This window comes from Phoenix dactylifera, chromosome 9, assembly GCF_051530095.1.
Source record: "Phoenix dactylifera cultivar Ajwa chromosome 9, Ajwa_hap1_PhDact_Kaust_v1.1, whole genome shotgun sequence".
Lineage (NCBI taxonomy): Eukaryota > Viridiplantae > Streptophyta > Magnoliopsida > Arecales > Arecaceae > Phoenix > Phoenix dactylifera.
The window spans coordinates 6,942,079-6,964,499 of NC_143198.1; the positions used below are offsets into that span (position 1 = coordinate 6,942,079).

Sequence of the window (22,421 nt, forward strand, 5' to 3'; positions counted from 1 at the left end):
TGTAATGATCTGTTAATGGGCTTATAGGTGAAAGAACAATATTGATCATCCCCGAAGTGCAAGGCAAGGAGAACTCCAGCGAAGTGCTCATCTTATATGATGGCAAGGAGGGCCTATATGGTTGTCCTTATTGTAGTGAGGGGAGGGAGAGCGGTGATGAATTTCTACGATGAGAACTCTAACAAAGAGAAGAGAGGGAGAAGGGTTGTCAATAGTAAAGGGAGTCTATGGAAAGCACTCGACATTGTTGAAGGCAGGGCACCATTGATGAATGAGAGCAATCGGATCATCCTTGTCGCAGCAAAGGGAAGGGAACAATGCGAGAGAGAATCTGATTCTAGCGGCAAAGACCCCCAATGAAAAGAAGAGGAAGAAGGACTACCGACAATGGAGAAGAAAGTCGGAGGAATGAATTTAATTTCAGATGAGGAGGTGAAAAAGATCTAGAGTGATCAGAAAATTTGTTAGAGGCAAAAGGATGAGGGCGATCTTGAGTGGAAGAGAGCGATCGCATGCAACTAGGAGAAGTTCAACGGATCGGATAAGTTCCGAGCAAGACCCTTAAGCTATTAGGCACTTTAGAGATAAAAACGTTATTTCATAATTCCAATTAATTTTTTATTTAAATAAATATAATTTTGACTAATGGCGTCAATTGAGCTATTATGTTAGAGGTATTTATGCAAAACTAGTATTGCGAGGATATACATGCAAATGTCAATTTTGGAAGAATATTTACGCAAATTTCATTATGTAGAAAAATATTCACACAAAAAAATTCAAAATAAAATTACATATACACCCTCCTAAATAAACAAAATTGCATAAATATCCCCACAAAGTTACTATTTACATATCTATTCTTATAAATATTTTTTTTTGTACCTCTACCTTTAAGAATATTTTAACCATTTCAATTTTAAAACGTTAGTTTTGAGTGCCTATGCACACAAAATAGGTATTTTATGAGGATATAAATATAAATATCAATTCTAAAAAATTATTTACGTAAATTTTAATATTTAGGAGGGCATATGCAAAAAAAAAAAAAGACTCTAAAATAAACCTCTTTACAGTCTGCCAATGTTGATAGAAACATTAAATTTGTTGTCCTACGTAAAATCTTTAATAATTATATCTAAAAAATAAAATAAATGTATAAATAAATAGATTCAAGTATCATTGTATCTACAAAATTGTCCTTGAATTAGTGGAGAAATGTGTCCCTGACCGCACTTTCCATTGGACTGGTACACTTGCATGCCAATTGGCTGGTTCAGATCAAGTCCTCAATTACATTTTCCAATGAGTTCCTATGAATTAAAATATCCATCAACCAAAACAGGGTTAAAGGCTGCGGATTCCTTACCCTGACAAAATGATCAAGAGATTTACAAAATGGAAAAGCTGTAAGTTAGAACTTTAATCATAACATCCATTACATATGCACATAATACAAAGACAAGTCCACTGGCAGTACCCTCTATAAAGATTACTAGTTGTTACTGAGTCTTTTAATTAGCTTACATAAGTTACAATACTTGCTCTATAAGTTAACAGCTTTAGATAAGCCTGAAACACATGAAACAAGATGTCTAGAACATGACAAGTTTATAATTGACATTCCGCAAGCCTGATTATAAAACCAAAGGCTCGATCGTCATCCTAGTTTGCCATCATGTGATCAAGTCCTCCTGCCTGAATAGATGCCACCAAGTTTCCTCCACTCACATTGTGTAGTAGCTGTTGAAGCCATCTGCGGGTAGCAGCGTCATCCTGGAATTATGGATTATAATCAGAGACATGGACAACAGCATAGCCCAAAGCTTTTTAAGTAGGTGGTCACTTTTTATCCAAAAACAAAGTGGCAAATTTGGAGAGGGACAAATGAGTTGGCCTTAATCTAAATAATAGAAGACCAGGTGAAAATAATGAGTCCACACAAACTTATTTTGAAGGGCAAAACTAATTAATGTCAGCGAGGCGAGCGAAGACATGATGTAGGAAAGGGAAAAACTAATTAAAGTCTCTGTACTCCAAATGATGATGTAGGTGCGAAGACAGATTCTTTCTACCATTGACATTGGCATGTGTTTTCTATCCTCTATAAGAATTCAGATTATCTAACAATAATGTCTGATGAGATCCAAGAATAAATAACTTTGGAGTGAGCTTCAATTGGTTTCAGAGCATCAGGAGCAGCTGGCAAAAGAAAATAAATTAGCCCACCAAAATATATTAAATGACAAGACTAAACTTCTGACAGGATGATGAATGAGCAAGATGAGTGTACATAAAAGACTATGATAGTATTCAAAATGTATGCTCAAGGCTAAAATTTTATGGTGACATTTGGAAGCAAAAACACGGAAGAAATATACTGCCAGGTAGCAAAGACTATGATGGTACTCAAAATGTATGCTCGAGGCTAAAATTTTATGGTGACATTTGGAAGCAAAAACATGGAAGAAATATATTGCCAGGTAGCATCCCAGTAGGTAACGAGGGGCAAAGTAGAAAACCGTTAGAGCTGGCCCCGAACTGGGATAAAGCTAGTTTGATAATGAATATAATTATGAAGTAACACTCACCCGAAGGCAATTGTTGAAGGTTCCATCTCTTAACATCTCAGGGAGGCAAGTCCGCAAAGCTCCACATGCTCTGCATTAAAGAGTTGCAAAGTTAGGGTAATTATACTAGCCTAAAACATACAAAGAACATCATGTATCAACAAATAAATGCCACAATGATGTTATGAACAAACCTTGGATTGTCTGATAGCCTAAGGTAACATCTTATTATATGTTTCAGCAACCTTGTAGAGGGTTGCTCGGCAAGTGATACAACCATATTTGCCAGAACACTACCTACAGCAAAGAACCGCTCTGCAGTAGCACAAATATACTGAAGTCCAATATCATCCAATAGAATTTTTTGAACAATAAAGGTTGCCACCTGAAAGTTCAAGATCTGATTAGTAACAGTAACCATTTGAAAACCTCAATATTTGAAAAACAGGAGTGAATATATGTGATGCAGTTCACGAGATCTTGAGCTAGAAACAATAAACTTACAGTCCAAAATCTTGCCACATTAGACAGAATCAAGAAAGGTACAGCAATCCATGGAAATCATAAAGAAGAAATTAACATAATAAGTAGGAAATGAATCCTGTCCATTCACTTAAGTACACGTGTGTAAGACTAACAGGTCATATCCAATAAAGGTTATTACTCTAAAGCTATTCCAGCATCCTCCTTGCCACAACTTATTGTACCTACAATATCTCCACCCACCAACCAAAACCAAAGTACAAGCTGTGAACTCATAAAATAATTTAAAAATCAAATCTAAAGAAATAGGATTCTTGGTTCATTGAGAATGCATCCAAGGTTTTTAAGCTCACAGATGCCTCATCATCTCGGACACCTTAAATGCTTATGGAGGTGGCTGTAAATTAAAATGACTCAAAAGATCTAGCTTGGAAAGTATTAGTGGCATCAAATCGAGAATGGGGTAACAAATTCTCTCAACTTTAAAAAAAAAATATGGACTTGTTGATGTTCCAAATACATTTGGATGCAAATGTATGCAAGTACATGCATATGTAAAGATCATATTGATCTTCAACGAATGTTAGAAGTTAATTTTTCTTTTTACAAAAAAAAAATAGTAGACCAAGGATGAATCATGTAAGACCTATGAAATTTTAAATTATAAGCCATGACGGGGTATCCCACAAGAGAAACATATTACTGGTTCAGAATGACAGGTCCATATGTGCCCCGTGTAAAGGAAAACTAAATTGTATCAGTACTTTTCAAACATAAAAAATAAATCAGGTTTCTTAAATGTGCTTTAATCTAGTTACAATTTGGTGTCAGGTTGACTGGTTACTACAAAGTCTGCTAAATCTTTCCCTTAAGTTCCCAACGTAGATTCTGCTCCACAGCTGACCACATAAAGATGACAAAGGGTTTGGAAAATGATAATAAGGTGATGAATCTTGTTGATTAGTGGGAGCCAACACATGAAAGATTTGTAGCAGATTTCCTAAATGGTTTATGAAACCTAAGATTCTTTTTTATGAAATTAAGAACTTGAATTTGTCACCTATTGGGAAAAAGTTGCAGCCAGTGAACAAGGATTGGTGCACATCAACAATAACCATCAGAAACAAAGCAAAATGAAAGAACCGCATGAAAAAGGAATGATGAAACACAGAGCAATAACAAAAATACAAGGTTCATCCATCCAGAGCTGCATAAATTAAAGGAGGCAGAATCATGGACATAGAAGGCTTTAGAGAGCATCCTATAGGAAGTCCACAATGAGAAGATGTATGATCAGACGGTCAGACCCATCTCCCAATAGAAATCCACCTTCACTGTTGCTGGTCTTCTGAAAGATAGAAGTGACTAAATACAACAGGTGCTCCCAATGTTGAATAAAGAAATGAAAAATCAATCCCTGCTAAATAATGAGCCAAATTCCTAGACAGGTTTCGCTGAGCCAGCCATATTGGACACTATTAGAATTTAGAGAGTCATCAGAGAACATAAGCATTCCTTGATGAATAGATTCGAGGAATCTCCATTACCACTCTGAATTAAGCCATTTACTGCCTGGCTGCCAGCCCCTCAGCAGCAATTCCAAGAGCAAACCAAATCATACATGTTGCCTGCGGAAGCTATGAAATCACATGGTCAATGAAACATTGTCCCCTCTATTAAAGGCATGTCACATCATAAATGAGATAGGAAAGATTGAAAAATGCATCAACAACACCACTAAAAGAGGCCTGAGATGTAGCAGTCCATCAACAGTACTAGATAATGGTGGGCCTAGAGATTGTTTTGCCTGCACCTAAAGGATCACTATAGACCAGCCACATTTTTCAGTATAATGCATGAGGTGTTAAGGGGGGCAAAGAACCTCCACATTCTCTAAAAAACAAACAAAACATCTTCTATATAACCCATTCCACCTAGTTACACCCCATCTCAACAACTAGAGGCTGTGAGTAAGCACTATATGGACAAGGTTAGATGAAGTAAAAGCAGATGGAGATCATGCAACCATTGTTAAGCTATATAGGGTTCGGCCACGACAAATCCTACCTGTGATAGTACAAAGTGAAGAGATAGAATTCGGCTATGATACTAATAAGTAAGTCAATAGATCAAGACTTGGTTGTGATCAATCACAATAAAAAGCGTATGAAGCTGGATGGCTGGTAGACATAGACTGATGTGACCAAATCAATCTCCAAGATATTCCTAAGTGCAAAAGATTGTATTATAGGCCGAAGTAAAGAGAGACAACCAATATAAGCCATGGAGTGATAAACTTTTGCCAATAAGATATATCAGTCTAGCAATTGGTGCAGAGCAACCATGCTAATAAATGTGCATAGTGGAGGGACGACTAGCATTAGTTACCAGAATAGCCAAGAGCGGAGGCTAGACATGGGTAGCAACCATAAGAACGGGCAGTTATGATATTTTAGTATAAATTAGTAAAATTTGTACTCTGTAAATGATCCTTTGACAAACTAACTTATCAATGAATTTTACATTATCTTAGCTTATCTTTAGTGTTAACTACCGTAGCCCAAGATACACCCCTATCCTTATCCAGATCCATCTTATTCAAACAATAGTGTGACGGTGGCAAAAGTCTTTGAAGATCAAGGTATCTGGATCTAATCACTCTCGTATCATTTCTTCGATCATCATCTTTCTAGCTGCTCTAACGCTAGTGGCATGCCCGTGCACCTATCTACCTGTTGCCATTTAACTTGTCACCCTTGTCATCAACCAACAAGTTCCTTAGCACATCCGAACGGGAGAAGAAACGCAAACACCACCATGATAAGAAATGCTAATACAATAACTCATGCACAAAGCTAAGAAAAGACAAAGCCAAATGGCCAAGGAAGGTGTCCAATGCAACTCATTGCTCCCCCTTGAGTTCAAATGTCATTTTAAAGTCTGAAGTTCACCATAGTGGTACTCCTTAAGCACAAATGCGTAATCATAAAAAGAAAGGCAGAATATGATGCATTGGATATGATGGCGTTGCCATTGTTCACCCAGTTGATAGTCAAGAAAGCAAGCAGCCAAAGATGAAGACTGTTAAGCAAATGATTAGACTTTATAAAATGAGGTGATCTAAACCCCTATATAGGTGGGGAGTTGGCTAACGAAATTCAAGGGAGATCTGGAATAATCAGCATCACGATTATGCAAAGTCATGCATATCAGTTATTTTTATTGAAAAGATATGATATACATGTATACACATGTATGTGTACCCTTGTAAATGTCAGCCAAGCAGATGAATGAATTCAAGCAGAGAAGAAAAGCTTCAAATTCATATGCAACTCCAAACCCAAGTTCTCTATCTAATCTTCCTTACAAGAAAATCATGAAGGATAATGAAGGAATCAAGAAGGAAGATGCCACCTTCAATCTTCAATGCTTTCTCCTAGGCAAGGGAGATTGATCTATTGATAGATGCAAGATTGAATCTATTTATAGATGCTTAAACTCATCTGCCAATCAATCCTATCATAGGCCTAATGGATCCTCCAAGTGATCCTCCTAGAGAAAGAACCACAAAGAGAAGAAACCAGTGATGAGGAAGATAAAAGATATAATAGACCTAACTTATCCCTAAAGAAAGAGACTAGCCTATCTACAAGCAAGTCATAGTCAATTTAGACTCTTGATCAATCCTACCAAGGAGGCTGCTCTGAAGATGAAGTAGCTAGTATTCTCATGAATGGCAAGATTGATTAGTTTAATGGACTTGTCCTTCCCTTTTGAACAAGGCAATGAAAGTGCCATCCCATTGTTCAAGGCTATTTCTACAAACGCTAGCCTCCGAAACATGTTCATAGTTGATGATGTTGGGCCAAAAATTTCAGATGCAGTACAAGTTGATGATCCTCCCCTAATAAAATCTAGTGTAACCAAGTCCTCAAAATAATTTAATTACCACACCTTCTGATAATGTAGTGATGCTATTAACCTATGGTTCCCTTGAAGGATTTAAATACCCTACCACACTAGTCCATGTCGGATGTACCAGTCCGTATCGGCCATAGCATATCATACCTATGACGGATCAAGTATTTGGTACACCCCTTGGTACCCTACTGTACTAACACATGATATTTGGTGACACCTTGGCTATGTTGACACTAACTACAGCACCAACATCTAACCAGTACAAGTATCAATACCAAGAATTTAAACCTTGGTTCCACTCTTGGAATCAGGCCGGGCCACACCCTTGCCAAAACCCAACTTGGATTTTTTTTTGCAGCTTCAGTCCAAGCTTGGCATGAAATTTTTTTCAAAATCCCAACCTGAGCCTGACCCAAGTCCAGACCCATACCAGCCAGGATTATTCTTGGCCAGATACTCAAAGCCTATCCCAATGAAGTACTTGCCGAGGCTTTTGGTGACTGGGCTGCCACTGCTACCAACAGCATCAAGGATGACCTTGATCTTGGCACCGCTGTCCATGAGGGACTCAAAGTACTCTAAGAGAAAGCAGAAGGTGTCGAAGGGTTAAGGGCTAGCGATAGAGGGGGTGAAGAAGAAATGCTCTAGGCCGAGGAAGCCCGTGAGGTCGCCAGCATTGCAGAAGTTGAAGGTGACAAAGGTGACCAAAAGGAGGTAGCGAAGAGGAGGTGAGGGAGGGTTGGAGGGGAAGAAGGCGAAGTTGGCGAAGAGGAGGTGGGGGATGGGGGGCCATAGCAGAAGAGGGGCTCAATCAAAGGGGGAGAAGGTGAAAGGGATGCTAGGGTTAGGACTGACATCGTGGCAGTGGGGGCAGAAGAGACTAATGGCCAATGTAGTGCTTACTAGAGGCAGCGATGCTTGGGACTTTGATGGAGGCCATCATTTTCTAATGATTGGAGGGAGGACAAGAGGAGCAATAAGTAAATTATTAATTAATTGAGTAAATAAAGCAAGATTTATCAATTAACAGGAATTGGGCTATGTTTAGGCCTAGCTCTGTGTTAGCTTCAGACTTGATTCTAGGCTTGGTCTTTAAGCCTACACTGAACTTGGGCTTTAGGTCGAGTCCAAGCTAGGCTGAACATTGACCAGAGCCCAACACAAAATTTCTTCGGGTTATATTTTTAGGCCCAAATCCAGCCGAAGCTATCTCGCACCTAGCCCATGACTCGAACCAAAATAGACCTGGCCCATGGGCCTGCCCAGGCCCATTTCCAACCCTAGACCATTCATAGCATTTCTTGTTGGAGACTTGCTATAACATTCTCTTGTAAAAGCTTTTGTAAAGCTTTTTTTACTTCTACGATGTTCCCTCCTTGAATTGATACATCCTAGCTCTAGATCAATAGGCCTTGTATTTAATTATAACTCTTCATGTCATGGTTTGTCCAATGTTGGTTGACTCTTTTAGTTTTGGTGGTTGTTGTTGATAGGTGTTGATGTAACATTGTTCACTAAGTGTCACTCTTCCCAGTTTACTCTTTGATTAAGCTTTTGGATGGATGATTGTCCTTGATAGATGGTGATGTACCCTTCCTTACTAAAGAGTGTAGCTCTTCTCTTTCTATTATTGCAAAGTATGCCAAAAATCTTACTTGATCGAATTATCATTATAGCTTTGCAACTGACATATGAATACATTTTTACTTTGTAGATCCTAAACTAGGCACCTTCGGATTAGTGTTTTAGGTGACTGTTCAGATGCTACATGGCTAGGACAATGACACCACCTCTTACTTTATCATTAAGCTTCAAGTTGAATGGTTTTTGTTCTTAGAAGCCGGAAACTCCTCACATACCTATGGCACCTAACTCGAAACTGCAAGATCACACTTCGGATCATATTTGTTGAGAAATTGCGAGTCCAAACAAATTATCCCAAATCACAAGTAGAAGGGCGGAATCATGAGAAAAAAGGGAGTAGGACAAGAGCAAGAGAGTCCACTGATCTGAGACGGAGTTAGCAAAGATGGAGGTGGTGGAGCTCGATGAACTAGAGGTCCCACATGGTGAGTGCATCTAAAAGATCATGGTGGCCGGGGTGGACAATGATTAGAGCCTAGATCTATGCTTGGTTTCTGGAGTCCGATTCCTAAGAGGTGCCAGCGGCTCGACGCTAGTGAAGGAGGTAGCAAGGTGGTGAAGATAAGGAGAAAGAAGTTGAGGAAGAAGGGGGAGGATACGGTGGAAAAAAAATGAAAGGGAGACAGATCTCAGCTTGGATCTCTGGGGTTTAGTTCCAAGCAGCATAGGCACTAGCGGAGGTGGGGGTGGTAGATATAAGGGTGAAGCGGCGAAAGAAGAGGAAGGAGGCATGGAGGTGTTTGGCGCTCGAGCCAAGTTATCTCAAGCAGTGTGTGGTTCAGGCAAGGGAAGAGGATCATTTTAGCTCTTCGGCCAAGCGAAAGGGTGAGTGAGGTTAAGAAAGGAGATAGAGAGAAGTGGGGGACGAGGGACTTGGCTATCGGGCCATGTTTTCTCAAAGGGGTAAGCCCCATCATTGGGTTTACATGGGAAGAGATAGAGTGGTACATATCACCTTTAATTATGGACTAGACACAAGTTGAGAAAAAAAGGATAGATGTGATGAAACAATTTCTAATGTATTTTAGAAATCTCTACAGGCTAGTCATTCTAAACACAAAAGAAAAGGCTAAAATTATAATCGTAAATATTTAATAACTTTCAATATAGAAATTTATGCGGACACTTTCTAAGCATTTCCACTCTCAAAGTTTTCAAACCTTGGCGCATTCTTGCACCACACCCGCTTCTGACTATTGAGGATAGTCAATCAAGGAGTGTAGTTTCCCTACCTTTTTACTATAATTATATGGTAGGCAAAAATATATTTCCTTATCCAATTATCAATATATCATTATAACCACCATATATATACATTTTTTGCTCATTGGTACTCAGTTGAGCACCTAAAAAATAGCATACTATGTAGACCTAAGCATTGACCAAGCCGGGCCTAAGCATGGGATCAAGAGCCTATGCCCAGAACGAGCCGAGCTTCAAGCCTCAAATATCCGATCAAAGCCCATCTTGGCTCCTCAAAGCCAAGCCTAGACAGACTCAACCCAAAAAGAACAAATTAGGGCCCAAGTCAATCCACTTGAGAGTGTGTGGGGGTTCCACCATTGCAGGGAATGGGGTTGCAAGGGAGGAAAGGGAGAGAAAGAGAGGGGGAGAGAGAAAAGCCGGAGAAGATGGTGGTAGGGGTAGTTTGTCCCACCTATGGTAGTAGGAATGGAGAGAAATACGCGGGGGGGGGGGGGGGGGGGGGAGGGGGGAGGGGGAGGTGGCTCTTTTGTGAGCCCGTAGAAGGGAGGGGGTGAGGGAAGAGAGGGGGGAGGAGAGAGGGAGAGAGAGAGAGAGGATTCCACATGGGGGGCCAGAGTTAGAGCAGATAAAGCTGCCATACACCTAGTAATGGAGATAAGGGGGTGGCAAGAAGGAAGGGTAGAGGGAAAAGGGAGGGAAAGGAGGGAGGAGAACCAACCGCCAAGTAATCAAGGTGGGGAGGGTGGGACTCCCTCTTTAGATAGAGAACGGGAGAGATTTAGAATTTAAGGTTCCCCTTTCCCCTTTTCATTTTTCCCTTCCTAGAATAAGTGCATGTGCAAATGCACATGGAAAGTAAAAACGCATGTGGTGTTGCGATAGAATTACATGATGAATCCATGCATGATCTTTGCCTTTATAACCAACAGTTTGCTTACAATTTTTCTTGGCGGACAATAGGTTATTATCTTCAATTCAATCCTATAACCCAAATTTTGTTAATATAGAATCATCATACAAACATAAAGGCAGCATGTCCGAGTTTCAATCTTTACTTTGATAATATGATAGAAAAATACGAATATTCTATGAAAAGTTTGCTTGGACCAAGTGACAGATGCTTTTTTCTTCAGTTCTACATTAAAACTCACAAACAAGTCATGAAGCATCGAAACATAGATGTGTATTGGCTCATTGGTTGAAGACATCCTTTTCCGAGAGGGAGGGGCAACCCACGTAAAGCAAATTTCCCATATTCAAATATTGGAGAGGTACGTCTCAAACTTTTATATAAGATCCTCTGGACAAAAGGAGTTGTGACCATTGGATCGAGCAATTTCATATTAAGATCACCAATCTTCTAACACGGAGTTTTATACTTTACTTTTAATATATAGATAATGTTGATTCATAAAGGTGTATACATAGATGACTTGTGAATAGGAGGTTCATGATTAGGAGCACCCAGTAGTAGTTTTAAATCAAAAAAGCCTAATGACGAGCTTGGAATAGAATTCACAAGCATGATAAGAGAAAATAATGGAAAACTCCCTTCTTAACTCAAGAAAAATTCATAAAATATCATAACACCTCCCCCTGACATTCCACAAGCAGTCTTTTATAGAAGAAAAAATAAAAGAGTAAAAGCTAAATTAATCTAACATTATTTTCATAGCCTTCGGACCTATCTAACATAGAAGCCAAACTCTATCTAAAAGTATAAATAAAACACTAACTTTCGAGAAAGATTATGTGCTAAATACAAGAGGAATCACAGCTTGCATATGGTCATGCTACCCTTGGAGTTCAGACGAGAAGAAAAGTTGTGTAAGAATGGCTTTCTCATCCAAATATAACTCCAATAGAACTCTCTCAATTGAGAGTTTGTTAAAAGGTTAAACTCTTCTTGAATGAGATCCACCATCAAATGGCCTGCAAATAGAAAGCTATCCTGCTCTCTCTTTTTTCCAAACAGTTTACACGGTTAGGATTTCCTTGATTGGATTCAATGGTTGAGATCAACTCTAGACAAATTTATTGGTTTTTTTTTATATAGGTAAATATATAGAGAGAGATATTATAGTCTACCAAAAAAATATTATATAAATTTCAGGCAGGACCAAGATAAAATCTAGCGAGCCCAAGCACAGCCCAATTTCTTATTCAGGGCTGAAATTTTCAGCCTAGCCTGGTCCAGTACATCAGGCCAAATATCTCTGCCCAGGCCCGCCAAAAATGACATTGGGCCCATATTGCTCAAGTCTAGTGAGAGGAAACAACTACATTTCTTAGTGACTTGGACAATAAGAGTGCCACCTCTTCCTCTTTGACACCAATAGCTGATCTTGTTCATCAACTTGCATCGGAAACTTGATAGAGATGATGAACTCATACATATGCAGACATATAAATAGGAGGCAAATCTCCAAATCATGGATTTAAAAAGCCAGCAAGGAGAAGCAATAGCTTGTGCTAATGAATGAGTTCTCTCATGGCATGAATGAGCAATCACTTTGTCTATAGGCAGTCATTTACACACATGCTCGAAATGTGGTCATGATAAAGGATTTCAAGCACTAGGTCCACGATGCACAAGCACTAACAGATCATAAGGCTGCAAATGGGTCGGATCGACCCGTGACCCGACCCGACCCGACCCACGTAGACCTGACCCAACCCGAATTTTAGGACCCGTGGGTCCGGGTCGGGTCCAAAAATTGGACCCGAATCATTTTCTGGATCGGGTCTGGGTTTACCGAACGGACCCGACCTGACCCGAATGGACCCGGAGAGAGAGAGAGAGAGAGAGAGAAGTGGAAAAGCCTAAGGGGAGTCGGGTTGAAGCGAAGGATAGCAACAGGCATAGGTTCACAGAATCCAAAGGAACCTCGGCCCGTCAGGATTCTCTCTCGATCTATTACACTGTTGATACCTCTGGTGTCTCGGTAGCTGATTTTTTTTTTCCTTCTGTTTTTTAGTTTTTGTTTCTTTTAACTTTTGAAGGGAGAAAGTGAGGCAACGCTGAACTGAATATGGGTCATGTGCCAGTTTTCTGCAATGGAATTGGATTTTGGAAGAAGGTCTGGGATTTTTTTTGCCCTCGTGAGTCGTGAGAGGGGAGCTGGGAGACACCAAGCTCCGTCCAATCAGTCATACAGATAAAAAATAGTGTGATATGAAATTTGGCTTGCAGACCGGCTTAGTTAGTACATCATGGGTCCTCTGTTCTGAGTGGAGGTCAATTGCAAGTCTTTCAAGTCATGGGTCACCCAGCTCCTCATAATTATGATATGACCAAATTACATCTGCCCAAATTCTTTTCCAAAAGGACAAAAAAAATTGGACCCGACTCGGACCCGACCCGATCTTCAACCGGGTCAGGTCTGGGTCCAAAATTAGGACCCGAACAAAAAACCGGATCGGGTCGGGGTCACTCAGGACCCGACCCGACCCATTTGCACTCCTAACAGATCATGTAGAAGATTAAGCAGACAAAAGGGAGCTCCAAGCAACCAGGAAGAGTTGGTTCTTGTCCACCAAGTGGAGGCAAATCTTGATTTGTCAAGCATGCATTAATGGATCCCTCCATAAGCACAACTCAGAGATTTAGTGGCAACTTGAAAGGCTTTTTTTCTAAAAGAGGTATCTGCAATAATTGTTAGACAACATTAAATTTGTTCTCTACTTTTTGTCTCTATTCATATTCTATTGTTTCTCGTGATCGTGCTATTGCACGTAATGTTCTGTTTGTATGCCTACAGTTTTAGCTCATGAAGGTCAAACTCTCATGCATGATCGCCATTATGGGAGATGATCTTGGGGGTGCTATTAGAGTAATCATGCACGACAAATGAACATACTTGGGTTGGAATCAAATTTGTCTCAATGGTCCATAATGCACCTGTCACAAGTTCATGCTATCTTGGCTTCATTTGCTTAAGGTTTTGCAAAGCTTGAAGATGCTTCTCCAATACATCAAGCTCAAGGAGTCACAATATAGTGGCTTGACCCCTGAAGAATCCAATGACTACCCTAGACCGATCTGAATTTCCAAGAGTAGCCACCTAACTGCCAAAGACAAGCTTGTAAAATTACAGGTTGTCGTCATGAAAAAATGCACAATTTCAAAGACTGACTTAACCTTTAGGTCTTTCATCTAGGTGCACAAAGAATCCCATTAAATTTGTTGGCCGTTTAGACTTCTCATGACAAAATTTGCCCTAATTCATATCTTTACATTCTAAAATCTTGGATGGTGTGCAATTCTCATTTCCCACCAACAACATCATCACAACAATTAAGTAATGACATTTTTTCTCCGATCGGTCATTGTCAACAGCTCCCAAAGCTTCAAGGTTTTCCACCTCAAATGCTTCCAAGCATGGATCACCTAGACTAGTGGTGGTCAGTCGCAATGTCCTTAGGCATGCAACTGCATCAAGAATCCAGGAAAGCACTAACCTCATCTGATTTCTGTAGACAGCTAAAGTAAGCTTGTCATTTTGCTTGGCCAATCATGTCCTTGTTCTTTATAGTTTGCAATCACAAACCAAGAAACAAACTTCCAGAGCAACATAATTGGAATTTGGGATTACCAAGAACTCCATTCTTGAAGGGAACATGGAAAGTAGGAAACTGACAGACACTTTTGTTTAGAAAGAGACTGATAAGTTTTGATTAACTAATTCTAGGATGATCTTCATTGACTAAAAAACATGTAGATAGACATCTGAAACTTTTTAAATCCTAAACCACTACTGTCTTACAGCAATTAAACAAGATGAACATAAAAAATGAATGATAAAGACAGAGTCCTAATGCACACCTTTTCATGATCTCAAAACGCAACTAGTCTATTCTAAATAGTATATTAAATGGAAATTGGCATGCCAAAGTTATAGAGGACAAGAGGAGTAGATAACCACAAGTAAGGGCAATATATGGATCATGGAGGCAAAGTGTCATATTCATTTAGATAAGAAAAATAAGCATAAAATACAGTCAATATATTAAGCATCTCCTGCAGACAAGTAATATGATAGTACATAGAACAGGTTAGATATTACTGTGGCTATGACAAAAACCTGCCAGGACTGAATGAAAAACACACAATAGCAAGCCATCATATATGTGAAAAAGATCCAAGTTCAATCCCTCACGGTTTTTGATAGTTCGCTGCCCATCTCCATGGTACGAAGACACAGGGGAATTATTTCTGTCTGAAGAAGAAAACTGATAACCTCGGTATCATCAACCTACAAAAAGTAAAAGCCATATATATGCTTGTGATTTGTTCTTTATATGTCAAACACATAGCAGTAGATGAGATAATCAGAGCCAAGCAACAATAGCAAGGTTAACGCTACCAGAAATTTAGTTAGTATCAGAGTATATGAAGAAATAAACAGATGACATGTCACCATAAGCTAAAAGTTACATAAGCATGGTAATGCACCATTAAAAGAAAAGTCAAGAAGGGAAAGATGGTATGAAAACTTAATTTCCTTTCTTCACATCATGACATAGGAGGGTAAATATTAGGAAATGGGCGTAAGCATGAGGAGATTATTGCTAAATGGGTATAAAAGTAAAGCATATTTCCTCATTTCCTCTGTTATTCATATGCCTAAACTTTTGCAAGATTTAATTGTATTGTTCACATTCCTAACATTTTTTTGCCCAACAGGCTTCCCATAATTCTGTAGATCCTTGCTTCTTTTTGTTGCTTTCATTTCCAACTTATATATATTCACCAATTTCACCTATAAAAACGTCCACAAAGGAAAAATCACTAATAGATTGACCAATACTATCAGGGTTGGATACAAATTTTCGATCTACAAACTGTCTAAATTGGCATGAGTTTGTCTGGTGGCTAACTATTCTTTGCCAGCTCAAGCAAGAACAAGGGCCATCTTTTAATTAGCAATGTTGATTAGACCAATAAAAATTTTCAGTGCGTGCCATAAACTTTGGAGAGGAAAAGAGCTATAACCAAATATGGATATGAAAGTGAGATACACAAATAACAAAGCAACATGTCAGGAATTGACTGTGCATGTGGATGACAGAAATACAGCGATCTTTTTGCTTATTATAACATGTATACTGATAAAGTGTAGGAGCAGAAGTACCTTCACAAGAGCACCAATAACTCCCAAGCTGGTAAGTCTCAAATACTCGAATGGCCTTGTTTTGCTAGTGGTATTTAAAAAAGGGTACAGATACAAAGGTATGTGAGCTGCAAAAAAAAAGAAGAAAATACAAAAATTATCATTAATATAATCTTAACATTGATGGTAACAACTATCATATTAAAACAGAGATTAATGAACAATTTTATTTTCTTTTTCTGGTGGACTTTAATAAACTTTTGAAGATTTAAATGCAGACACATGTTGGAAGAACAAGCAGGATTTGACCAAAACATAGGTCCAAGAAGTTAGATAGAGAAAATGAAAGAGGAGCTAAAGCTCACAGTGCAAGATATCCAATAGCGGCACTAATAAGGGAGGGAGGCCAGCTGTTGGATGTTCGCACAACCCTTTGACAAGAGGTTAGGAGGCGAATGATAGCATGCAGTCACTAAAAAGATGAGATCACATGCTCCACCACTATTCAAAGCTGAAACTAAGGGCAGTTCTTAATCAAGCATCTTTAACAAAAAAATGTGGACCTTGCATACATCTAGAATAAGTGAAGTAGATGATGATCATGATGGCAGACTCAATCATATACCTGCATGAATGCCTTTATTTTGGAATTCAATAATAATCAAATAAAAAACAAAGATATAGAATGAGCATGGCAAAATATCATGACGCTATTAATCTCAAATATGGCGAAAATTCTAGGACCAACATTTATTCAATAATAAGGCATTCTTGTAATCTAAGGGGATCTTTTATCGTAAGTAAAATCAATAGTCATTTGAGCGACAGAGATTCCCTCCTAAAATCAAAGAATGCATTATTATGCATAAGAATGCATGAAGCATTAAAAAACACTTAAGCTCTGATAATAAACAAAATATGAGATAGACTTAACCACATTGAGCTCCTACAGGAGTGCATCATACACGAACTAAGAAAAGTATAGATTACCATTTAAGAAAAGAATCCTAGTATCTGGATGTGATGCAACGCACTGCATGGAAACCAAAAAGAAATAGTTTCAGATATCCAAATACATAAACTGGCAATGTCAATATGTTATTATATAAAATTCCAAGAAGCAATTTCGCAGCAATAAAAAACAGAATAATGTATGAGCCATTGTATTTATAAAAAAAAAGAGCTGAATTAATTATGAAGTAACTCAACAAGAAGCAAGCAGACAAATGCTCATGGAAACCACATGACTTTTTTTAGTGCGTGCTGCATATGCATTGCATATCTCACTGCAGAATAGAACAAAAAGTTTACCAAGCCTAAGACATGCAAACACAAGGATGACAAAGGCAAAAGTGGCCATCTTGCAATTTGAATGATCATTATAGCAACACGAAGAACAATCAGGGAAAATATGTTACAATACCAGCTGACGCACTTTAACAAAGGTGGGAATATTTTTTTCTGAATGTCAATTTAGGTGACTGATTCTTTTTATCACTGCTAATCATTTTCAACCAATAGGATAATGTACAAGTAAACTTTACAGGCAGAAGAAACATAAGGAAAGACCTAGGGAAAAATGTGACCTCAAATAGATTTTTCACAGTACATTTTCCTGTACTAGAGAGAAATGATGAATATGATGTGCAGCTGTATATCTGTTTGAGATTTGAATGCATCTCAGTATGTCAAACCTTGCCTCCATTTGTCTAGACATTTTCCAAGTTTAGGAAAATCCACGTAATTAGTAAGGTATCCTTCTCATCACACACATTATAGTTCTTAAGTTTCATGGAAGGCCTCTCTCTTGCATAAAGTACCATTGACCAGCTGTTCAGCAACAAACATACTAGCTGGACTCAGCTTGACAATCAGTCATGGAATGTTTCCGAATTTTGATGATCAGGCTTTCACCCATAGATCTGACTCCAGCGGAAGGAAAAATGGCTGGTAGTAAAAATTGCAGTTACGATTTCTTTAAAATTAACTTATCATCTTCGAGTAGCACTAGAACTTCACCAGAAAGCTTCTTGAGATAGCAGGAAAGGCTACTTCTGATAATTCTCATTGTGACTTTCAAGATTTAGCATTATTGATGTCCCTGATATTTATATCATCATTAACCTCAGACTAACTGAATATGGAGTTATGATCAAAACAAACAGGCATTGATGTGGAACTTTAGCTTCTTTAACAGAGATTAGAAAATGTACTGTAGTTGTATACATAGATTAACTGAACATTTGACCTGAAGAAGAGCAAGCGCGTTGCAAACTCGGTTAGATGCTGCCGGTGACAGGGTTGGGGGCGAAAGAGCAGGGTATATTGAAACTATCTCCTGCAAATAATGAAGGCAAAATGTAAGAATGAGTAACTCATTTGCATTTAGATGTAGTAACAGAATGAAAATATTGAAAAATATATACATGCATGCATGCACGTGTGTGGATGCATGGTGTTGTACTGTAGCAGCAAATCTTCAATTATTATTGATGTTTTAGACAAATCTTCTCTGCATCTAACCCCTACAGAGTCTGAGAACGGTCATATGTATGCAGCTTAACACCACGTGTGGAGAGGATGTTCCTATATTTAGAACTCATAACACCCAAGTCATAATTAACCAACTTTACTTTTGCGCCAAAGTCCACTGTGAGGCCCGGCCCATTGGCCGCCTAATCCAACTTGGCCTAGTTCATCTACCAGCCTAGTTAGTATGTGGTTTGGCCTAAGCCATTGGTCTGGCCTACTACTAGAAGCAAGAACCAAAGGCTCTTTCACAAATCCAAATAGGTCGAGTCCAAGGAGGAGGAAGACTCCTCCTCCTTCCTGATCTCTGACAGGGGCTAAGAAGAATAGCAAAGTCTTATTAGTCCAAAGCAGCATACTCATAATAAAATATGCTCCATTCGGGATTTAAAATTGTATCCAAGTCTCCTAAGTTATTATGTTAAACTCCAACAGAATTTGCTTAATGAAGGCCATCCTACAAACTAGAGATTTTCCACAATTAACGATCAATGTGGTTAGACATAAAAGATGACTCGTATAACTAGCTTGTGGTCATGTACAGGGAGGTCGAGTATGAGCTTCTTATAAAATGAGTTGAATGGTGCAATTCAATGATCCCTGTTTCTAAGAGTAGGACAAAAGAAAGCAAGAATTAGCAGAATTGCGGATTGCTATAGCATTAAAAGATAACGTGATGTCTTACCAATGTTAAAAAGGAAAAATTAAGGATTTATATAGGTGATGATTTTCAATTATCTACAATAAAGGTGGTCAGATGCTATTACAAGGACATCATTGTTTTAACCTACCTCATTTTATCCTTCTCTCTCTCTTCCTTTAAGTGTTGCATCGTAGTGTTCGAAAATCATTATTTTCTAGTACTTTCTAAAAATAAAAGCAAATTATCTTCGACCAAAAGAAAATAAAATAATTTCTTGCTTTGGACTTTATGTTTGGAAAAAACAGACATCTCCACTCTAACATCTAATACAAGTAAAGAAGTCGCCCTGATATTCAGCACTAGCTTCACATATTACCTTGTTCAATCTATTCCGACAACATCTATATTTCCAAAGGAGTTACCAAAAGAAATGAACTTTGTGAACCACAAAATCAGCTCGTTCACATGAGATTAATTGAATAATACATGCTTTGATGTCATTCTGGGACTCGCTAATGCATTCTTCAAACAAGATGATGACTTGTCAAGGAAACCTCATCATAATTTGACAATTAACTTCCACTGGAATGAATAAAAAAAATGCTTCCTTTAGTACTAGAGAAAAAGTCGTCTCATTACAGAAGGATATGGATGAAAAACCCCAGAGTGAAGCCACCAAACAAAACAATTTATCACCCTAGGTAACCAGAAAAATAGGCTACAAGATTCTATTCAGTGTTGATCATCGAGCATAAGCCCACAGGCAAAATATGATCCAGTTTTATTGAGATTTATCTAATACCATAGGCGCAGCTCATAACCCAATAAACATATTGAAAAAATCTCCAGTAATTCATATCACAGTAGGAAAAGAGAGACGATGAAAGAGGACGTAAAAAAACTAAAAAGGTAAATTATGCACACCATAATTATCCATATTAACAAAACTACACAACTCCCATTGGGCACATACCTGAAGCAGTGCCGCTATTGTGCCATAGGAATTCCACAATAGCGGTGCTAGATCTTGAAATATCTCTCTCTTCTGCCATACAAGTAAACCAAGTTGTCTGCTCTCAATAAAGATCAGAATGTGGTGTATATACTTATCATAATAAAAGACAGATCATTAAAAAAAAACTTCTCGAAATAGATAAATTATTCTATCAGAAAGCAACTACTCTTACCATCATTTCCATGAAAAATCGTTACTAGTGACCACAAGAAGAAATTTTTCTCAAAATCCTAACTCTATATGAGATAATAGAAAGGGAGAAGCACGGAGAGTTACTGATCACAAAAGGAAACAGCTTTTTGTAAGTGAACACCAAGGTAAACATTTTTTTCCCAAAATTCATAAGCACAAAAGAAATAAATGCAAAAAGAGAAGAGAAGGGTTCCGGAACCTAATTAGGTGAGCTATCACAAAAAAAAAAAAAAAAATAACCGACTTTTTCTACAAAATCCTTTGATGCATAAGAGGTAACAGAATCAGAGAAGGGAGAAGAAATGAAATGACCTTGTCATAGATTACTGATCACAACAAAGAAAAAACAGTCCATTTTTTCTAAAAAAAACTAAATATATAAAAGACGACAGGAGAGAGGGAGGAACGAGGCTAACCTTGGAGAGATCGAGGAGGGCATTCTCTCTTAGCTCGGGATCACAGAGATCCAGAACCAACTGCTCCGCAGAGGCCATTTTCCGATCCTTGGTGGCTTGGGTGGCGGCACTGCCGCTGCCGGCGGCTGCCGGAGAGGAAGGGGCAGATCCCCCGAAGGAAACGCTTATAGAGAGGGAAGGAGGCAGGTTCGCCATACGTGATGGAACCGATCACGGCGGAGAGCAAGGCTCTACTCCGGCATCCTTCTATCTGAAGCCTTCTGGGCCTTCCACTTCATTCCCGTTCTTGTTCTGATATGGAAACCTGTCGTGACGCAAAAGCTTTTAAAAAAAATAAAAAGAAAAAGGAAATGGGAAAGCTGTATTTATATATATTTTTTTTAGCTAAGACGGTAAGGAATACAAATATATCCAACAAAACCGAGAAATGGAATGCCTCTCATGCCAAAAGTAACTCTCAATTACTGACTGGCTACATAAGCAGCCATCCAATCCGCAACCTCATTAGCTTCACAGAACATATACTTGGCCTCAAAGGTCCCGCCATTCCTCATTATAGTCCAAATGCCTTGCAGCAATGGATGGACGCATGTATTGCCTCTAAAGCTCCAGATCCAACTGATGACAGTGGCCGAATCTCTCTCTATAATAATCCGAAAAAATCCATAACAAGACTCATATCACCATCCTTACTTTTTTTTTTTTTAAGTAATTACAATTTGAAATGTCAGAGAATTAATTTTATTTGCGAGTTAATAACTTTAAAGTAATGCTTCAATGCCCGACAATGTAATCAGGAAAAAAAAAAAATCCCTTTGGGGCATCAAGTGAGTAGTATGTGCCAATCTCCTCTCGACAAGTAGCAGAAGTGCTTAATTATCAAAATTGGATGCCAAACCACTTAGCTCTAGAGGTGTAAATACTATTCGAAAACTCTCGATAACTCACCTACGGATCCGATATAAATTTTTGATAATCTTATTGAATTGAAGTCGGATTCTATATTTAGAATCTAATTCTTATTGGATTGAACTCATGTATTATTATTCAGATCTGAAAACCCCATGTGCACACGTACTATCCATGCAGTATTTAAAACTTTAGGAATATAGCAAGGTTGGCTAGATAGCTTACATTATTTCCTTTTCTCTATGTTTGGATTTGTAATTTTTCTCGATGCTCTCTATAATTCTTTCTCATACTATCTTCATTCCCAAATCCCCGCTAAAACTTAGATTTTGATTCTATTTGAACTAGAACAAAAAATAATGGAAACTTAAATTTGTTCCAAATTGATTAGATTCTTTTCAAAATTTAATTATTCACTTCCATATTACGCCTCTTTCCCACCATAATTTATTCTTCTATATTAGAGGGAAGTTTGGCGGTCGCGAGGATGTGATGCGTGTCCTTCTCCTGGATGTGTGAGGTGTTGCCATTATGGTGCCATCCTTCTTTGCATTTGGTTGAGAAAGGATTTGACGAGAGGAGCAAAAAATAAACTCGGTTGACAAAGGTTAAAAATGAAAAAGAAAGAAACAATTAAAATTCAATTTAGCCACAGTGATCAATTGGACCAAGAAGGATCCGAGGGATGTGAGTACGGACCGCCATTTGCTCCAAAAAATTCGGATGATGACGAGAGATGGAGTGATTTTTCAAGCCAAGCACGCATTTAGAAAGGCCAAC

At 38.4% G+C, this 22,421-nt stretch overlaps 1 protein-coding gene across 2 annotated transcripts; it reads right to left on the bottom strand.

Moving 5' to 3' along the window:
• Window positions 1-1,390: 1,390 nt before the first annotated feature.
• Window positions 1,391-21,233, bottom strand: LOC103710497 (uncharacterized). 2 transcript variants are annotated; one of them, XM_008796223.6, is made up of 9 exons: window positions 20,733-21,233; window positions 20,083-20,154; window positions 18,186-18,275; window positions 16,928-16,970; window positions 15,959-16,065; window positions 14,984-15,079; window positions 2,765-2,955; window positions 2,592-2,661; window positions 1,391-1,776 (listed from the first exon to the last, which is right to left on the bottom strand). In XM_008796223.6, the coding sequence occupies exons 1-9, from the start codon at window positions 20,925-20,927 to the stop codon at window positions 1,666-1,668; spliced, it is 975 nt and encodes a 324-aa protein (XP_008794445.2). In that variant the 5' UTR covers window positions 20,928-21,233; the 3' UTR covers window positions 1,391-1,665. The 2 variants fall into 2 exon arrangements, with proteins under 2 accessions (XP_008794445.2, XP_008794447.1); XM_008796225.6 differs by having other exon boundaries at window positions 20,083-20,179; window positions 20,733-21,003.
• Window positions 21,234-22,421: the final 1,188 nt, after the last annotated feature.